The sequence below is a fragment of the Gymnogyps californianus genome, chromosome 11 (genome assembly GCF_018139145.2).
Source record: "Gymnogyps californianus isolate 813 chromosome 11, ASM1813914v2, whole genome shotgun sequence".
Lineage (NCBI taxonomy): Eukaryota > Metazoa > Chordata > Aves > Accipitriformes > Cathartidae > Gymnogyps > Gymnogyps californianus.
The window spans coordinates 4,378,730-4,398,686 of record NC_059481.1 but is presented as its reverse complement, the minus strand read 5'-3'; the positions used below and the strand labels follow the sequence as shown (position 1 = coordinate 4,398,686).

Here is a 19,957-nt window from a genome sequence, read left to right as displayed (position 1 = left end):
TTTCACTATGCTATCTTAGACAAGTCTGTCCTGTATACCTTGAATATCCAAAATTTCCATTGACACTTTTAATGTGCAACCATACTGCTAGATAAATATTTCTTCTTGATGCATACTGTGTAAATTTGAACAGCAAGCTACATTGCAAGCTCACCATACATAAGAGGTTCCGAGGTAGATAAGCAGCAGCATCCCTACAGAAACAGTAAAAAGATTCCTTTCTCTATGTTAACAACTTTTTCAATAAGAATAACACATTTCATCCTTTGAAAGGTTTAACTTTACAGTAATTGGAATAATGACCAGAAAGGAAATTAGTATGTGCTTAGCCCAAAAATTCTCAAAGCACGACAGAATGCGTCAAAAGTTTTAATTGTGATGACTTTGATACAGAAGCCATGTGAGTGACAGAGCCCTTCTATTGACTGTTAGAACAGTAATACACATATGATTGTCTTCAGGCCCCAGTACCTAAACAATACTGGAATTAAAAAAAAAGATCTAGCTGATTTCCAGCTGGAGAGGAAAGAGAAATACAGAGCTGCATTCATGCATTTTATGGGAAAGATTGCATAGCTGGTTTAGAAAGAAAATGTCTTTTCACGTCCTTAGTAGTAGTTCTGTGCTTCTTTAACTTCTTCATGAGTTACAGATGATTGTATTCTTCCATTCAACATTATCAGCCCATAGAATGAGTAAAATGCAGGACCCCCTTTGAGAATAAGGACACAGTTTTAACGTTTACCTTGGGAAGAAATGAATCATGTATGCAGTTATCATATACAAAAGGCAAATATTTCAAGTTTCATAAGGACATGACAATCCATAAAATATTGGTTGAAGGTAAGCACCAAACCCAGCAACTGCCATTTCAGTGACTGAAAGGCAAACCTGGGATGTGGTTGTCTTCAACACTGGGAGCTTGATCTTGACTGCAATTCTTTCACCTAAGATAATTTCCATGCAAGATCCCCAGCTGTACAACACAGTGATAGAGGCACCTCATTATTTAAGGCCCATGCTTTCTTTCAAATACTCTTGGAAAAGTCACCAAAGCTAATCTTTCTGTCAATATTTTCTTTTTTTTTTTGCGCTTTTAAGAGCAGTATTAAATATTCATAAATATAAAAACTATGTGGAAATACCTTTAATAATATTCTGATTCTGCCTGTTAAAAAAAAGAAAAAAAAAAAGAAAAAAACCCCCATAACCCGACAACCAACCATCTTTGCCAGAGTGCTTGGCCAGCAGTGAAGATAAAAATGTGACTGTTCCAAATATCCTGTAGATCACATGATGCTTCTGTCTCTTTGTGGACCGGAACTATTTCAGTACTTTCTGCTGAGTTCTAAGAAGCCATAATTAGAGGACAAAAGCCCCCAAAGCGCCTGAGATTCAGAAAGGCTGGACTGGCAAGTCATTTCTGATAACACTGGCTCACAGAAACATCTTCAGATTCTTATGTGGAAAGTACTGCAAAGGAAAGAAAAAGATTAAGAGATATAAACACATTTGTCATTATGCACAACATTTTCCTTATAGTACAAAAAGGAAGGTGCTGTGTAATGAATCTGAATCTCTTCTCTCATGCTCTCAGGAAGATTTAAACACTCTGGGACAAATTTCCATCTTCTGAAAATGTTAGCTCAGAGGGCCAAGCTCAGCACTGGATTAAACGAAGTATAAATTGACTTATTTATTGGATATACAGCAGAGCTAAATGTTTCCCAATGGTACTTTTGCTATGGCACAGCATTTGGGTTCCTAAACAAGTCAAATGAGGTAGACAAATTTGTTCTTTCTCTTGCTAGGACCAAGAGATCCTGATTGTTATCTTCTTTCTGTTTGCACTATGATACAGGCAAGCAGCATGCCTTACTACTGCCATCAGTTTTCAGAAGAACTCCTGAGCATCTTTTACAAAAAGAATGCTCTAACTTAATTACAGCTATTTGATTTGAATCAGGAATTCACTGAAGGAAGCTGTGGTATGTGTTTGGAGGAGATAAAATTTTATATTCACAGTGGTCCCTAGGAACTTCGTATCTAGGAAATGATTCAATCTGGGTGACACAAAGATATGATGTATAACAGTCTGGCATACTAGCCTAAGTACTGTGAAAGAAAACATACGGTGATGCAAAGAGCTTACCGGCACTAAGGTTTCAGAAAAAAAGAATTATAAACATCTCGTTCACAACTCAAGAAATGTCTAGAGCCCCATATTAATCCAAACTCTTGAAAATTTAAGTCCCACATAGGCAATATCTAGGAACAAAAAAATCCACAGCATTGTATGTGAAAACATTTTAGGCATGACTCCTTAAAAAAATTCCATCCAAATCCACTTCACTGGATATCTATTTATTGGCAATTTTTTGTATTTCTATCAGAGTGTCATTTTGGCCTTCGGAGATTAAGCTTTTTACTAAGAAGCAGCTGAAATATTCTGTGAAAAATACTGACAAAAATTATTCCCTTCCACAGTTTTCTTGCTAAGCATCTCTTGCCAATTTTGTCACTAGCTCTAATTTTAGTCCTTAAGAACTAGATAATCTGCATGTCGGGACAGGTCTTATGAGAAGCACACTTCCTATAAGAGAGCTTCTGTTACTTCAGCTTTAGGTAGGACTGGAGTCAGGACATCAACTGTTATATGGGTAAAGGCCCACAAAGGTTTCAGAAATACTGCATTTCCAATGACATCTTTTTGTTTAATCTGTTATTTCTCTGTCTAGTTCTGGCAGCTCCCAGCTGTTACTAATGCCATATTCTTCTCAAACTCCATTTCAAATTGTTATAGTATGTTTCACCCTCAGGCATTCAAATAAGCTTAAGCTTCCAGGATGATTTATATAACAATTTCCTGTGGAAAATGTAACCAGTCTTGTAGAACAGAACACTTAGCTAGTGCCAGTTCAGACTGCTAATACTTCCATTAAACTACAAGCAGCTTCTTAATGATAGCAATTTTGAGTGAAATAAGCCTACTGGGATCAAATTTTCTGAACTAGCAACTGTCATTATCATTTACAGCTTACTCAAGCTTCCAGGATAACAGCCAAAAATGCATATATCTTCTTCCCTGGTCAACGGTTAGCAGTGTTTTCTTCCAGTCTTAAAAAAATTCCTCAACCACAGCAGTGCAAATCAAGTAACAGACTTTACTGCATCTTCATTTGCTGGACAGCAGTACAAAGCTTGAAAAGGCCGTCTGTAGGAGATTAAACCTACACAGAGTCATTAAGTAAAGGTCTGAGAAACGAGTGATGAGATAAGGAAAATCAGTCAACGTACACTGGATGAACTTTAAGCTCATACCAGGTCAAAGCCTGGATCATGGTGCCAAAATTAATGCCTGCTGTGTATATTAAGTATGCATGATAGTATGACAGCTTAAAAAACCCCAACATATTGAGCTGTGTGAAAAAAGTGCTTCAACAACAGAGTGCACATTGTTATAGGAATCTGGCATTCAAAGGTTTTCCACAAACAGGGTAAAGAAGGTATTCCTCCTCAGTAATTTCATACCTCATTTTAATGACGATAAGATTTTACAGTTGGATAGTTCATAAAAGTTCTCAGTGTTTGTCAGAAGTCAGGTAAGCACTGGTCCCATGTAACAGAGCAGAGAGAACAAAATGATCTATAGCTTAGCAGAGATCACCTGCTTAAGCAATCGCAGAGCCCCAGATAAAACCTAACTGCCTTGCAGCCTAAGTTTCCTACTCTTATGATGTGAAGAAGTGGCTTTTGGTGGGGGGAAAAGGCAAAGAAGAGAATAAGAAATCCTTTACTACCAATAAAAATCATCTAGGGTCTGGTAAGTTAGTCAACGTTTTCAAAAGGATCACATACCAGGTGCCAGTATGGTATTCTGGGATAAGATATTCAGAAATGTTGATTGCCCGTAGCTTCACAGCAAAGTCTCTGAAAACTGCATTTACCCAGCACCTCCAATTTTTCACTGGCAATTCATTTTCAAAAGTGGCTATTGCTTTGGTTCCTAGGTGTTTAATTTTCACAGCTGCTGAGCAGTTGAAAGTATAAATCAATAGACACTTAGGCTTCCTTGAATTTAAAGTCTGGAATGCATTCAACTGGGCACAAAAAGTGGGGATATGCAAAACCAAATGAAATTATGACTGTCTCTGGACATTGATGGGTTGGTATTTCTTCCATGTGTCTGCTGAAGATTTCAAAAGGGACAATTTTATTTAGATGAAAATATGTTTTCATACCTTTTTACAGTATTAAGAAGATAGTTCAGGCATAAGTTTACCACTGGCATATAGGGTTGTTGATCCGCTATTAAGACACTCCCTGTGCTTTGCACGTTCTGTATTATATTACATGCTGAAACTGCACAGCCCTGTCTTCAGTTTGGCTACACACAGCCTATGGTTACCACTTAAGAGGACCATTACAGCTGAAGACACAGAAGAGAGGAAAACGAGAGGCCATGAATCAAGCTGGAGATAAATTCAGAAAGATAAAAGAAAGCATTGTTTCATTAAATGAATAGGTAATGTGCCGAAGACTGTTATGGTATAATTGAATTCAATGAACAGGAACTGGGTTTTTTGCGGTGAGAGATCAGCTACAGGAATTGCACTCTTGTCCCATGTCACACACACTGTCACGTGCTAGCAGGCATTGGCTACTATTACAGCGCACTGGTTTAGTTTCAGTCCCCAGTTAAACCTTGGTGTATCTATTGTGGCATTAAAATTCAATGGATCCCATTCCAAAAGTCAAATCACTGCCTCCCTTTAGAATGCAACATTTACATGGTATTTAAAAAATGAGAGTAAGTGCCTCAGATCAGGAAGCTCAGTATTAATAAATACGTCAGTCTATGATGCAGTGCATACAGCAACAATATGACTAAGAATGTCCTCAAAAAATAAAATACCTTTACAGACAAAATGAACAGTAAACTGCAATAAGGGAGAGGTATCAAGTCTTCCATACAGATTGGTTTGGATAAAAGTGGTCTCATGACCTTGTCACCTTCTTTTCCTGCAGCTGCTAACTCTGGCTGAAACAGAAACCAAATCAGAGAAACTACACATTCTCTTCTTGGCTCTGAGACTTTTTCCATTTACACCCTCATTTTGCAATACAGCTTCAAAGGTTAAAAAACATGTTGCTGAGTTAACAGTCAGAGGCTCTAAACCAGTGTTTCAGCTAGAAGGTGGAAGAAAACCCTTCTTTAGGTCATGTTACATCAGGAGCTCCTAAGCCTGAGGACTTCAGAGCTGAATCCTGTGACCCAGCTAATCTCCTGGACCTGAAAGGAAAGGGAAGTTACCATTTCCCTTGAAGCCAGGGATGGAAAAAAACTGCCTTAAATATACACAGTCATCTTGAACATCAAGGACACATCTTGATAATGTGAGTTTACCATGTCAAAAAACACGGATCAAAGCATATGTGTTTAAATTGAGCAACTGGATGATCAGTCTTCCAATACTTGGTAGCCTGGTCCTCTGAGATTATCGGTATTGTCAGTGATCCCTCCCTCCCTATTTTCTCTTTACGTAATCTATAACTAGCTCTGTACTTTTAAATTCAGCCCTCTTTTTACTCGTCTTCTTGCCCTGCTGACTACCCAGCACTCAGGTCTTTCCATTCATTTCCTCAGCTTCCCAAAACATCACAAACTTGAAAAGAAAAATAATTACGACAGTCATTCCAGTGGCTACAGTGCCAAATATTCCTCTCTGCTGCTTTCTCAGGAAATGACTCAGTAAGCAGTTTGCAAGCCTCAACAACACAGCAGTAAAGTCAGTCATGGCACAGGAAACTTCTGAAACTACAGCTTCTGCTGAGTCTTCAGATCTGCCTTCAATTCTTCACGTTTGATCTCTGTTCTCTACCAGATTTGTAGGTACAGTACAGCCTTTTGATGGATTAAAGGAAACTCTACCTGACCCCAGCAGCTTCTATATGGATAACAGTAGAAAGAAAACATTTTCTTAGCTGGAAATATATGTAAACAAAATATTAGAATACCTACTCAACCTCGCCTCCCCATAATGATGGTATGTATCTTGTTCTAAAAGAGTTTCCGTTGATACACTTGATTAGTCAAGGAATGCCTCATATGTTTCTAATGTATAAAAGACTTTCACATTAACTTTGTAGCATATCCTCTTGAGATGCTGATGTTTCTCAGGGTTCACAGGAATCATGCCCTCATGCTTTATTGTAGAATCATTTTGTTACAACATCTTCCCTCAGAAATTTCGTTTATGAAAGAAATAAACTGTTTGGTGTTCTGCAGGACACTTAAAAGTTCTTAAACACCATTAGCATTAAGAATATCAGTTCAAATTTTTATCTATCTTAATTCTATCCTAATGTTTAGCCTTATTTCCTATGAAAATACAGTTTATTCAATCAGTCTGACTGTGAGCTTTGTTAATCCTCCCCAGTAACTTCTGAATCCTTTGGCAGAATGCAACATGTGACTAAAAGATGATTAAGTTTCTGCCAATTTCCTGCAAGCAGGCAGCTGTGTAAAAAAGAGTCACTAAGTGTTCCACTTCATAGAAAGATGCAAAGTAATTCCGCACCTTTCCAGACATCAGAAAATCTACACAGATGAACCAGTCTTCGTGTCTTAACTGAAACTAAACTCCTTCTCAGATATCAGCCAACTCATCAGGAGACAGAAGTCTGCAGAAACTAGAATCTACTCATTCCAAAATCCCCAGAACAACTTACAATCATACTGTATACCTGCTTGCAGTCCAGACAATTGTTGGATTATTTATCTTCCCTGATGTTACAACTTATGTGTTATTATCAATTATCACCAGACAAACAGCAACACTACTAACTTAACAACAATGTGTATGAACAAAGATTATGAAAAAAACTTCTTCAGGTTATCAAGAATTTACTATTAGACATAGTTAACCCAGACCACTGAAATTTGGGGAGAAATTAGACTTAGGTTTTGGCTTCAGCCTACTCTGCCAGTAGATTTAAGATTGAAATATGAACTCCTCCCAATCTGGGAGTATCTTATTTTGCTGGCTGGTTCGCTGTAATTTCTTAAAGAATGTCTATCCTTGTATTACTTAAGTAACAACCTTAACTATAAGTTTATGTAGAATGTTGTTATTAATGTGTAAAAATAAAAAGTCATTGTCCTTTTCAAAAGGTCTCTTTAAATATGAAACATGCAAGAAAAACTGTCTTAAGATAGCTGGGTTTTATCTACATATTATTAGGAAGAAACCCAGCAACAAAGAAAAAAATATCAGTTATAAAAAAAACCTGATTAACAGTGGATCGAAGAAAGACTGCAGTAATTAATCATTTTAATTGATTTTCAGCAACCAGCATGAACTGTACCACTGTACTGTCCTCTAGCTCTCACCTTCTCAGCACAGAAGATCAGTGTGTTCCCATGTATATTTGTAATGTGCATACAGTATTTACACACATTCCTATTCAAACAGCATGGATCCTTGCTATAGGCTTGAGAACAATATGAATTTGAGCTTATAATAGATCAAAATATTTTCCTGCAGAAACCACACAAACAAACAGGGGCGGGGGGGGAGGAGATAATTAAAAGTCATTGAGCTCTTAGTCCAAGTTAGGAGAGAACTGGAGGATGCTTTAGAAAAGTAAACTGAGTTAGGGAAAGAAGCCATCCTCTAGTCAGCTCTCTGGTAAAGTACTTACGTCTGACATTTCTTGTATTACACTACACAACGATATCCTAAAAAAATACCTGAAAAAATGCATATGAAAATGTGTTTTTCTTAAAACAATACCTGAGAAAGTCCGGTGCTTTGGAAATCATGTTTTCAAAATCTGCAAATCCTAGTTTCCCATCACCATCCATGTCAGCTTCTTCTATCACTTTCTCGCAAACTAGAGTGATTTCTTCTGCTGTTAGCTCTTCTCGGGTCAGCTTATTGAGGGTTTTTTCCAAGTCTGATTTACAAATGAAGTTATCTGTGTTAAAATCTAGACAATAAAAGAACCAAAGAAAAGATCACCACCGACTCTTATACTCATTTACTTCAAACAAAAAGGCATACAAAAGCATCCCAATACAGTACCATAAATCTTAAAGGCATAGATTGCTTTAAGCTCTCTGGGAGCCATTTCACTGAGCACAGAGAACATATCCACAAAATCATTGAAGCTGAGGCTCCCCTCTCCATCTTCTGAGAAAGATTCCACAATCCTTTCCTTGAAGGGATTCTCCTGTGAAAAACAGATACATATATATTTTTTTCCTTTTAGTATTTGGAAGATCAAAAAACCTGCAGACTCCCTGTTAATGAGTATTTAATTCCATGGTTGGCTCTTTGAAGACAACTTTTTTCCTTCCAAAATGCATCTAAAAATTTACATTTGCATGCTTTAGCAGAAAGTGTCAGCAGAACACGCTGCTGCATAGTACCTCTTCTCGCCCAGATTTTCTCAGCTGCATTGTTATTCATTCTCTCTAAACTGGTGCTCATCTCCTTTCTCCTGTGTGGAACACATGCTTTATAAATGTTAGGGTAAAGGTACTAAGAGTGTGAAGATCATTTGCACATAACAGGTTCCTGACAGGGTGTCAGACTGACACGGTCAGGAGGGTTACAGCTCCTACGTTAAGAAGCTAGCACACACGAACGGGATGACAGGAGGGGAAGGAAAGAGAGACCAAGGTGGAAAGCCAATGAAACAAACAGGGTCTTTATGCCTTCTGGTGGCACCTGACTGAAGGCTAGAGGAAAAAATATTATTTATGAAGCCACTTTAAAAAGTAAATATCTGCATCCCACACCTGATTGATGTGGAACCATCAATCAACCATCAACCAAACCATGTCTGTTCATTAAGGATGTAGAGTCACATCCCAGTAGAATCTTGTAGAAAAGTCTTTCATTTTCACTCTGATACACGTCAATGTCCAACCTCTGGTTGAACTGAATACAAATTCCAGAGTTTTAAATGAAATTTCATCTCTGCAAGAGATGATCCTAACATCCTTTTCTAGCATCCTACCAACCCAGCTGGTGCCAGGGATACTCTGAATAAGACAATATTCTAAAACCATAAACACAGAAGCAAGCATAAGAAAAGCTGCTTTACTACTCTGAAGTCCAAACCAAATGTTTTTATAGTAACAAAACAACATCTTTCTCACAGCTATATAAAAATCCAAGATGAATTTGTAGCTATGTCTATAAAACTGGGAAAATCAATTCAATTCTGTTGAACATGAATAAAACACACAAACGTCATTTGGGCTATGAGCAGCATCTCAAAGCTCTTCTACAGATCTTATCTGAAGCCAAAACACCAATTAACATATTGATCTCCTATAAATGTAAACAGCTTTGGTGGTGGCATATCATGTTCATTATTTTTAATACGCATGCAGCATTTTATTTGGCTTTAAAAGAAGCAGTATTGTGAAAGCTCAGAGTTCACTCACGTATCTATTTAATTTGGTTTTTTCTGTGACTTTAATTAGCTAACAGGTATTCATAAGCTATCCAATTATTTTAAATGAAATTGCATAAAACAGCTATATTTGAGAGGTAAATGACCAGAAAATGTTATTTTTCAGTTCACTTGAATTCTTTCCTGATAATTCACACATAGAACAGATGCATCTATAGAACACATTTTCTGCATACCCATGGAGACTAAAAAAATACAAGCAGCATTTACAAAGCAGAGTTAAACAGATTGATGTTTTATATTTATGCAATATCCTTCATCTTAAAGGAACATAAAGTACCTTACAAGAACTGGGCTACTTACCACTAATACGCAGCTGCCTCTAAAGTGAAATTCAACAACTGTTAAATGGTGTGCAGCAGCTTACAACAAGAGCTGAAGATAAAGATGTTCAACTAAAATCACAGGGGGAACTTGGAAGCATAATGAAATTTGTCACCCACACAGAGATAACATTTAAGAAACATTTTGTTATAGCCTCAAATAATGAAAAAGCTTTAAGGATCCTTGTTAAAAGACAAGCATAACATACAAAAGCTTAATTTCTCTAAGAGAAATGTGAGGTGTGACTGTGCACATGGACATTTCAAAGAACTTTCAGTTCCTGGAAAGCAGCCTTCCTTTTTTCTTCAGGTGATTGGTCAACGTGTAGATTCACACTATGGGATGACCCTTTGCAGTGTCTAGTTCCAGGATGCAAGTACAGAGAAGTGGTCAGACATTTGGGTACAAGGCGTGGATTGATCAAGGCTACAGCACACCTACATACATTTGTCAAGTCATGTCACCTGGCAAATTTAAGAACAAATTTCAGTGGCCATCCTAGCTGGAACTTTGAGATACTTTTTCACAGGAGCTATACTGGCCATTCACATCCTCAGAGAGCATACCTGAGTCTATCAGGAGGTTTCTATTTAATGATAACAAAGCACTCAGGGTACATCAACTGTCTAATGAGATGTCTTTGGGTCTTGCAGTCTGCACTCTAGGACTACTTCCATGGTAGAAATTAGTTGGGAGTCTGCCAAAAGGCAAATATCCATCTAATGACAAACCATATAAGAGTGTGTGTCAATCTTCTGAGGATGGGCAAGATCTGAGAAACAGACATTGGAAGTGTAATTCCCTCAGACAATCAAGATTCAAAATTCACTACTAAATGCCAAGATCTCAGCCAGAAAGACTGGAGAGACAACGGCCAGGAATAAGGCTGTTTTAATGGATAGGTGAAGTAGGGACCACAGAGCCATAGGCTCAAATGACAGCCCATTAAAGTAGTGAATACTAAATTCAAATTCTCCTGCAGGGTTCGATGACTGAAGTAATTCCACAATAGGGAGCATGCCTACAGATTTTAAAGGGTAGGAGATTAATGAGCTCACTGTGCTCTGAGCTGAATATGTAAGGCTGAGCTCACTGTTCAGACAAAGACAAAACCAGGCCAAATAACAATAAAAAAGAAATTAAATAGAGTAGAAAAGAGGGATTCCTGAAAATAAAAAGACAACAGCCTCAAAAAAGCAGCAGGGTCACATCTCTCAAGAGTCTCAGAATGAAAAACAACACCCCAGAATTAGCCAGATGGCTGAGAGAAAGTCATTGTAAAAGGATACGTAATGATCACTCACATCGTGTGCATGATGTGTAGAGGAGGTATAGCAGATGTGCATCTGTGGGTACTGCTGAGGCTAAAGTATCTGACTTGAGTGCTTGGAAATACGCCTGTTTGTGGTATGAATATGCACACAGATACTCAATGGAAAGCAATTGATTCTATTGTTTCAAATTGTCAGTTTAGTAATAAGCCAAAGTAAGATTCATTTGGGCTGAAATATATTTGAAAGGCCCACTTCCTTCTGAAAAGCACATTAAAAATTGGTGTATCTGTTAAATGTTTAATACTAGAGAATGGTAAATATCAGAGTGGACGAGAAAACTTGTTAGAAAAATTATCCTTTTATTTCTAAAATACTATATTGCTTTCTTTGGAACAAACCTCATCAGAACTAAGTGTCATGGTAACAGTTTTAAACTGACATCTTAGAGGCAGCATTGGGTAACAAACAGGGAGTACACAGATGCAAACATCCCTATCAGCAGTGCATATCAAACCCAGGACTTTCTGCATTAGAAATGCTAGGCATGATCTCTCTGACTGAATAAGCATATTGCAGTTGCATAAGATGAATTATCTACTTGGCATGTCAGAGATCTTGAAAATACAGATGAATTAACAATGAATTAAATGGCCCTAAGCATACTTCTTAAGTAACTCTTTGCCAAATGGATCTCTAAAACCTAAATGAAAAATAAAATCTTTCCTCATATTGATTTCTTTCCTTTAACTTTCTCATATTATGTGTCTTCAGGCAGTATATCTGTGGCTTACACAATGGAAAGTATTAGCTTACCTTCACAGATACTTTTCACATCCTTTCTGTAATTTCATTACCTCTACTCTAAAGAGCACAGATTAGGGTTCCATCATATTTAAAGGAAAAGCCATGGGGGAAGGGAGTAAAGGGGAAAACAATACTGTTCCTTCCTAGATTGTTTTCCCTTAAGCACTTATTGTTTAAAAAAGAATGCTTTTAAAACTAGAAACTTACATTTGTCTTGTTAAAAAGCTTTTTCTGTCCTCTCACAATAAAAATGAGAGGGCAGACAGAAACAATAAAGAATTGTTACAGCTAAAACTGCTGTTTTGCAGATTGATGCTGCTGTAGTGGCTTGAGATAATCCTCCTAAATGTGCCATCCATCTTTTCAACAATCACTTTTTCTACTCAGATAATTGTGTTTCTATAACTTTTTTAATGTCACGTGGCATCTATTCCAACATACAGACCTAGAACACCATACAATAAAACATAACCATTAGTTTTCTAAGAAACTGTTATAGGGTTTATTCCTGAGACTGAAGCTAAATCTTACCAAGTCACTTGTTACTTTCCCCTGTCCTCTAGTTTCCATCACAGGCTCTAGGAAAGCACTGCGTTGTCCTTTTGCCCTATCCATTTTGCAGCTTAACGAATTAATTTAAAGCACTGGATCCTATTTTCACAAGCTGACTGCGTTTTGGAAATAAGAGGTTGTAAGCAACTTTGTAAGATCGGTCAAGATAACTAAGCTGGAGATGCTGGACAGTCATTACAAAATGCTTCTCAGTTTTATATCCACAGAAACACGATGATCATTTTCTCTTTTGTATTTGAACATAAGTCCCCACTGACATTAGGGAAGATACTTAAATGCACAAAGCAGTCTGCTTTGCAGACTACTGAAAGCCAGAATCCCTTTGGATGCTTTAATCAGGACCTGTTCAGAACTGAGCAGAAGCAAACCTTTCTCAAATTTCAGGTGTAATTCCTCAAAAAACAGAAATGAACTCTTATCAGACAAACATTAATATAAAAATGGCTAAATTGTTCATTACCAGACCTCCATAGGAGAGGCTGGTGCTTTGGAAGGAAGGCATAAGTGCAACAGCAAATTGTCCCTGGAGCAGATAAAAGCACATTTCTTTGTTGGTTTTTTTTTTCCCCCTTTTCTTCCTCAAAATAAAAAAAAAAAAAAAATTCATGTGTAGACGATTATATTCACATCATCAAACTTCTCTGCAGTGCCTACAGGGTACTGATTAAGAAAACCCTGCACAAACCAAGGCTAAGATACAGCTGAATTGATATGTTTACATCTTTAAAAAAAAATGATCACATCATTCTGTTAGAAAGCAGAAATGTAAGACAGTTCAGCAATGAGCTTACCTCTTTACTGAAGGCTGCACTATGGTCACAACAGCCAAATAACCAAAGATTCTGGTTGCACATAGAATTGCTTAAATATTACAGAACGTAATAGTATATCATGGGAATATAATGCGTTTTAACAAAAACTGATTCACTAACTATAGCAGGAAACTGCAGACAATACTGGTGAAGACCATCAAGCAGGTACAGATTTGGAGTTCAAAGGAGAGAAAATGGCCCTCACTTATTACACTTGGAGGGCATACAGTTGAGACACACAGTTAAAAAGGGGCTTCAGAGAAGCAAAAAGAGTGGTCTGAAAGGGGTAAAACATCCCATCGTAACTAGAAACAACTAACAGGATGCAGAAACAAGGAAGTTGGGATGAGAGGCAGGTGAATATTGGCCAGAGCAGGGGCGGGGGCTTGGGAAGAGTATTAACCTGCTCTCTCTGGCGTCATTGCCCGTTACATGGAAAGCTTTGAAACGGAGGACTCATTGAACTCACTTCTAAAATTCCATCCTATTAAAATTGTAGGAAGTGTTTTCATTTTATTTTGAAGCAGTTCACATGCATTCATGTTTAAACTTACCAAAAATAGGGTGCTAACATTGGTTCTGAAATGTGTGATCAATTCACTGTTCCCTGTGTGTCCTTTCTTCCTCCTGACTGATTCCTGTGCCTGCTGGTCATTCTGTTTCAGTAGTGTGTGGATTTATGAACTACCTTACTGCTGCAGCTAATGACAAGGCCTGCGAGGATCAATGAAGTTACTGCGTGAGCCAAAAAAAGAAAGTAACACTGTAGAGTGAATGAAACAAAAATGGTTCCCCTCCAGGAAGTCCGTGTATGGCCAACTCCCGACAGAAGGATTGCTCTACACTACAATAACCAGAGACAGGCCACACACCAACTTGAAGATTCTGACAATTAGGGACATATGTTTCACAAAAAGATGGCCACCCACCCACTTATACAGATCATATGTGATCTCTGTCATCAGGTTACATTCCCACACCTAGCTCTACGGAAATGACAGGGATAATGACAGGGATAACGTGAGTGAAATCAGTTTTGTTTTGAAATAAAATCAGTTTTGCTTTCTACATGGTCTCATACTGAACAGCCTGTATCATTGCTACAATTTTGCAGTATTAATTGCTGCAATCTCACAGGTGCCCGTATGCCCTAAAGTTAATTTATTAGACTGCTGCCTGTGTAACCAAGATTGTCAAAATCAGAGAACAGAGACTGCAATGAAACAGATGGAGTAAACTAGCTCTGTTAACTTCAGTGTAATGGTAGACCTAATCAACTTAAAGTATCTGCCCCTTCTTTATTTATTTATTTCTTGTCCTGACTTTCAACTTTTAAGAATCATGAGTTAGTGAATAATTCATTACCAATTAAAGTGAGTGACCATCAGCATTTTTTTTTTCCTTTGAAACACAAAAATCCTGGCTCAAAACATTAATGCGTGAGGTAAAGATCTTTCTTTATAGTAGCAGAATCTAATTTAGAAAAGTGCATTATCGATTCTATCCATTTGTCAGAATCTGCAGTGGTATTGAGCTCAACATTGCCAGTAACTAGAAATGTAATGTGTATATGAAAAAAGCCAGGTGCATTGAAATTATCACTAATTTTATTAGAATTCAATAGACATTTAGTTCATTTATTTCTATTTTAAGATTTAAATGTTGGCTTTGTCTTCACCTTGATGAAAATTTACTGAAGAAAGAAAACACCATAACAATTTATTTAGCAGTCTGGTCAAGTTGCAAAGGTTAAAGATATTTTTTTCTTAGTGTATGAGCTGGAGTTACTACCTAGATTGCTTGGAAAATGAACTCTAGGGGAAAGACTCTCTCCCCCTCCCCCCCCATCTGCACAGGTAATCGCAAAATGCTCCATGACCAAGATGGAGCCCAGTTTACAACTGAGATCCTAGGTGGCATTTTAATACCTTTTAGTGTCAATGTTTTGAAAGAGTTATGGAGGAAGATCTAGTCTCCTCTAACTGACACTTTACTGGAAACAAGCTCACTAGCTATTCACTTTCTCTATGAACTGCTAGAATTCCTGAAATAAAATGAGTGGTTTGACAGCAATATTTCCAAGGTTCTTCCACAGCCTTATGAGACTTAGGAGAGAATTACTATAAAATTTGACACCGAATTTTGTCCTGCTATTTTCATAAAATCAAGTTCCATCACCCTGGAGACATCTTCTAAAGCAGGGTCAGAAAGCCACACAGACTTGATGTGGTGCAAGAAGAGAGATTATGATCCACTTTACTTACGGAAGTCTATTAGGAAGTCTATTATCATTACCACCTAAGTTTGCTAAGGTAGTGAGATGTGCTCTTGTATCTCAAAATCTAATCATGGTCCAGTATAAAATTTCTGGCTTATATCTCAGCTCAAGTACCAGGCTGTCTTGTAAATATAGTAGTCTCCCATCTCTAAAGTTTTCATAGAATGAGCTGTTCCTTAAGTGTTCAATCCTGTATCACTGAAGCCAAAAAGAACGTGTGTGATTATCGTTTCTTGCTTTCTTTTCTGAACTTAGCCTTGTTTTTTCACAAAGCAACTATCAGCCATCTGGCAGTTAAACTCTTCAGAGCCACATAACTGAGCCAGAGAATTTCATATTGCGCTATCAAGATCCTAGAGATAACAACGTAAAACTTAAGGAATACTGATTGTCCATACCAGAAGTGCCAGTACAAGCACCTAAGATGCTACAGTGATGAATGAGTTGCAGGTATGTTAGAGAGATATAAAACTACTTGCAGTAATGGATGAATGAATCAAAAACCCTTGACGATGATACATTTTATCACAAAGATAAGAATTTAATATTTATGCATAAGCAAAAATAGCAGATGGCTGAAAACAATCAGAATACTTGAAGATGCTCCCAGGTATTTAGACTTTGTGAAGCCCATGCTATTTCATCCTGCCAGCTACTAAAAAACCTGATTATTTTATATTCACGTAGGTAAGACCATTAGTTACTTTTGTTGTATTGTATTCCATACAACACTAATTTGCATTTTTATATACAGCTGTCCATTCAACATGACAGCCAGGCAAATATTCCTATTTCAAGATGAAGAATCTTCTTCCTTTTGTACTAGCTGCTAAGCTTCAAATGACTGGTTCCAGGTAACTGCTAAGAGCAGGTCCTTTGATTAAATCATCTCAGACAAATCTCACTGGGGCATTAAGAATAAACCCAACAGATCTAGGAATTGCTTCTAAAGGAAGAAAACCAAAACTATAATATGGGAGCTGTCATAATTATCAGTCCATCCAGCCCACCAGCCTAACTCTAACTGGAACCAGTAGCAGATAAGGCAAGAATTTAAAAAGAGGGAGATATACACAGTGATCCTTCCTATACTATATTCTGAGATTAGTGCAATGAGCATTTCAGGGACTTTCTGAGTTAGATATTACATGCAGATCATAAAACCTAATAGCAATCTGTGGAATTCTGCTCTATAAAAGCACTTAAATGATTTTTGAAGACTAATGCTGTCTTTGCCAAAATGCCTTTTGGCAAAGAGTTCCTCGATACATTCACACGTTATGTCAGCTGTCTGTCTAATTTCATGCAATACTTCCTTGTGAAAAGTAATGCATAATTGTTCTCTATTCATCTGTTGATATCATTCATCTGATCCCATGATCTCGTAGGTAGGACGAAGAAGACTTAGAGCAATCGTTCCAATTCCCAACTTTTAGCTCCATTGAGTAATTTAACACTATACTTCAGAATACAGCCTAAGGGCCTAATTAGGTCTGCTTGTGCTAGCAACTTCTCACAGGCTACTGATTTTGATGCCTAATTACGTCTTGAATCTAATTTTAGATAATCAAGTTTGAAATCTTTGTTGCTATCGCCAAATTGGACTTAATTTGAGGTAACTAAAATACAGGGCATTTTTGCAAAGTATTATTAATTTTGCCTGTCGCCTAATTTCCTTATTTGTATAATAAGAAAAACGATACAAACATTTGTGTTATACAAAACTTATGTAAAATATTTATAAGATGTCTGAATGGTTAATATATAATAAGATATTTTATGCAATTGAATGAACTGCAAAGAACTTTTCAGCAAGATCTTTATACCCCCAGTTTTAAAGTTCCATGAATACTTCTCTAGATGCACTTTTGTCATCATTAAGTATACAGGCACATAATTTAGGCTCTTTCATAGACATTTCAATACATTTAAACACATAATATTGTTGAAAAATAATGTTGTCTTGAATGCTGCTGATACTAAAAGTTCATATATAAACAAACCTTGAATTACACTACTTTCGTATCCTGTTCTGCTTCACACTGTGTAATATAATGGGCAAAGATGAGAAGAATTTTTTTTAAACTACAGTACCTGCATGATTTATTAAATGTCATTCATTTTATTTGAGGTGAGCTAGGAAGGTCAACTTTGCAAGCTGCAGAGGAGGGAATTACACTTAGACCTGTGGCAGTCAAGGACACATACTTGGAACATGCACACAGCTGATCTGAAACTAACCTGGAGCTGGATTCTACTTAAGGTTGGGTTATGCAGCTTTAGGAGTTTAAAGCCTGAATAGCTTTCAACCAGCTGATGAAAGAACCATTTTGTAAATTCTAGGAACAACTCACAGCACATTACAGGTTTCAATTCTGTAACTATTTAAACAATAGTGAGGTATATACTAATTTTATTACTATACTATGCAATATTGTTAAGGAAAGTCATTAGCAAAACAGCCCTACCAAAATCCTTAACTATTAATATGTTTAATAACTCAGTGTAGGTATGCTATGTTGATGACTGTAGCATTTATGGCTTTTATGATAGAATTAATGATATCTAAAGTTTTCCTTGCATTTTTTTATTTATAAAATTTTAAAATTTATAATTTATTTTTTTATGTGTAATTTTGGAACTAAAGCTAGCTACATCATCTTCATCTACTTTATTACAGGGCCAACTCATCATTAGAAAGAGTATAAACATATACTAGGATTTTGCTGAAGAATTCCATGCTTAGTGTGAAAAAGAATCCTAAATTATTTCTCAGTTTCTTCAGAAACCCAAATTTCTAAGCTGTACATAGGTATCTAGTAAATCAGAGAGTCATAACTGAAGGATGAAAATTTTTCAAAGGTCTTCTGTTGAATTAAACACTCGCATGTGTTTAATCTCCAATGCTTCCATTTATATGAAATCCTGGTCAAACACTTTTTAACAAACATTCTTTAGAGTGAAATGTGCTGCTTCTTCAATAAATGGTATTGTCCCAGAATCAAACATGCAGTAAGTGTGGTACTAAAGGAACAAGGAGTTTGGTGAACTTCAACTTAAAATGTAATTCAAATGTCTTTCACTTTATGTTGACTTAACCTCCTTCCCAACTGAATTTCTAAAGCACTGCTTATGCTTGCTCTTTTTTTCCCAAATATTCAATATCTTACAACGTTAAGGAAGAATTTCTAAATCATTAAAATGAAGTGGAAGGCCATCAATTACAAGTTTAAGGCATTTAAAAAGCTTAATAATACTTCACACAACTATCACAGTGAACAGATAGTTGTTTCTACATGATAGTAATTTAAAGATGTCAGCTAATTTGCATACATTAAAAAGAAAATAGACCATGAGACCAAAGATCATAATTCAATGAAGTGTTTAAAAACATAAATGCTAAAAATCCATATTTGTCCTGTTAAAACCATATTAAATTGTTGAACTGATAAAATAATAAAAACAAATACTGTCTTAAATTTTTTTGCACTGATTGCTTTATGCCTACTGCTTCTCTCATTTGTAGTTACATGGACTGCCTCTCCACTTCCTATGATGTAATGACTCCATGAAAAATGAAAACTCCTGATAATTAAGAAAAACAATATTTGTTATGCTCTTGCAGCTGAGAAAAAAGGGGAAAATCTTTACTTTTGATCAGCAATGTTCTGCACACCTCTGGCAAATTTCCTATCAACACACTCAGATAAGCACTTCTGATTTCTAATCAGCTTTTCACGCAGAGATCCCACTGGCTTCTAAGGGATCAACACATACAAAGTGGAAAGATTGCTAAATTTAATTTTATTCCCTACTCATTTCCTTTAACATCTATCCCAACCGTCTCTGCAAGAAAGACATCCACCTAAATATTTTCCAGTTTCTGGGGCTGGTTTTGCCCTTGAACAGTAACAGGAAGGGTAAGACCTCAGCATGCCACATTGCTTCAGGACATCAAACTCACTTGGCAAAACCTCTGGCAGATGAGCTACATAACTTAAGAAGATACAGTTTGTAAGCAGTCAGAAGCGATACCTTTAGCTCAGGCATGTTTATTATAAGCTGCATAGGTAGTTTAACATCTGGGTCCTTTGTATAGTCCATGGGCACAACGTTTGGTGCCATTTCATGGTATCGGCCATGCAACCTGTAAACAAGCAGAAAAAAAACAGCCAATAACCAATTTTAAATAACCAATTCCATTCATACAGTAATCAGACACAAATTTGTCTTGCAGCTCTAATTATTATTTTTAGTGCACAAGTCTGAGCCCACCAAATTCCCATCTTTTTGAAAAAAAAGAGGGCTTTGATGCAGTATCCAGCATAACTGCTACTAACACCCATGCATAACTTGAGGTGCGTAACTGAGTAGTGTTTCACACTACTTGCATATAACATTTA

General features: G+C 36.8%; 1 protein-coding gene across 1 annotated transcript in view; it reads right to left on the bottom strand.

The window, feature by feature from the left end:
- Positions 1 to 1,210: 1,210 nt before the first annotated feature.
- The window catches only part of CIB2 (calcium and integrin binding family member 2), a 48,032-nt gene continuing 29,285 nt past the window's right edge, over positions 1,211 to 19,957 (bottom strand). The window contains 4 exon segments of the mRNA XM_050902980.1: positions 1,211 to 1,473; positions 7,797 to 7,992; positions 8,088 to 8,235; positions 19,590 to 19,701. Coding sequence (XP_050758937.1) covers positions 1,452 to 1,473; positions 7,797 to 7,992; positions 8,088 to 8,235; positions 19,590 to 19,701 — 478 coding nt within the window. The 3' untranslated portion in view covers positions 1,211 to 1,451.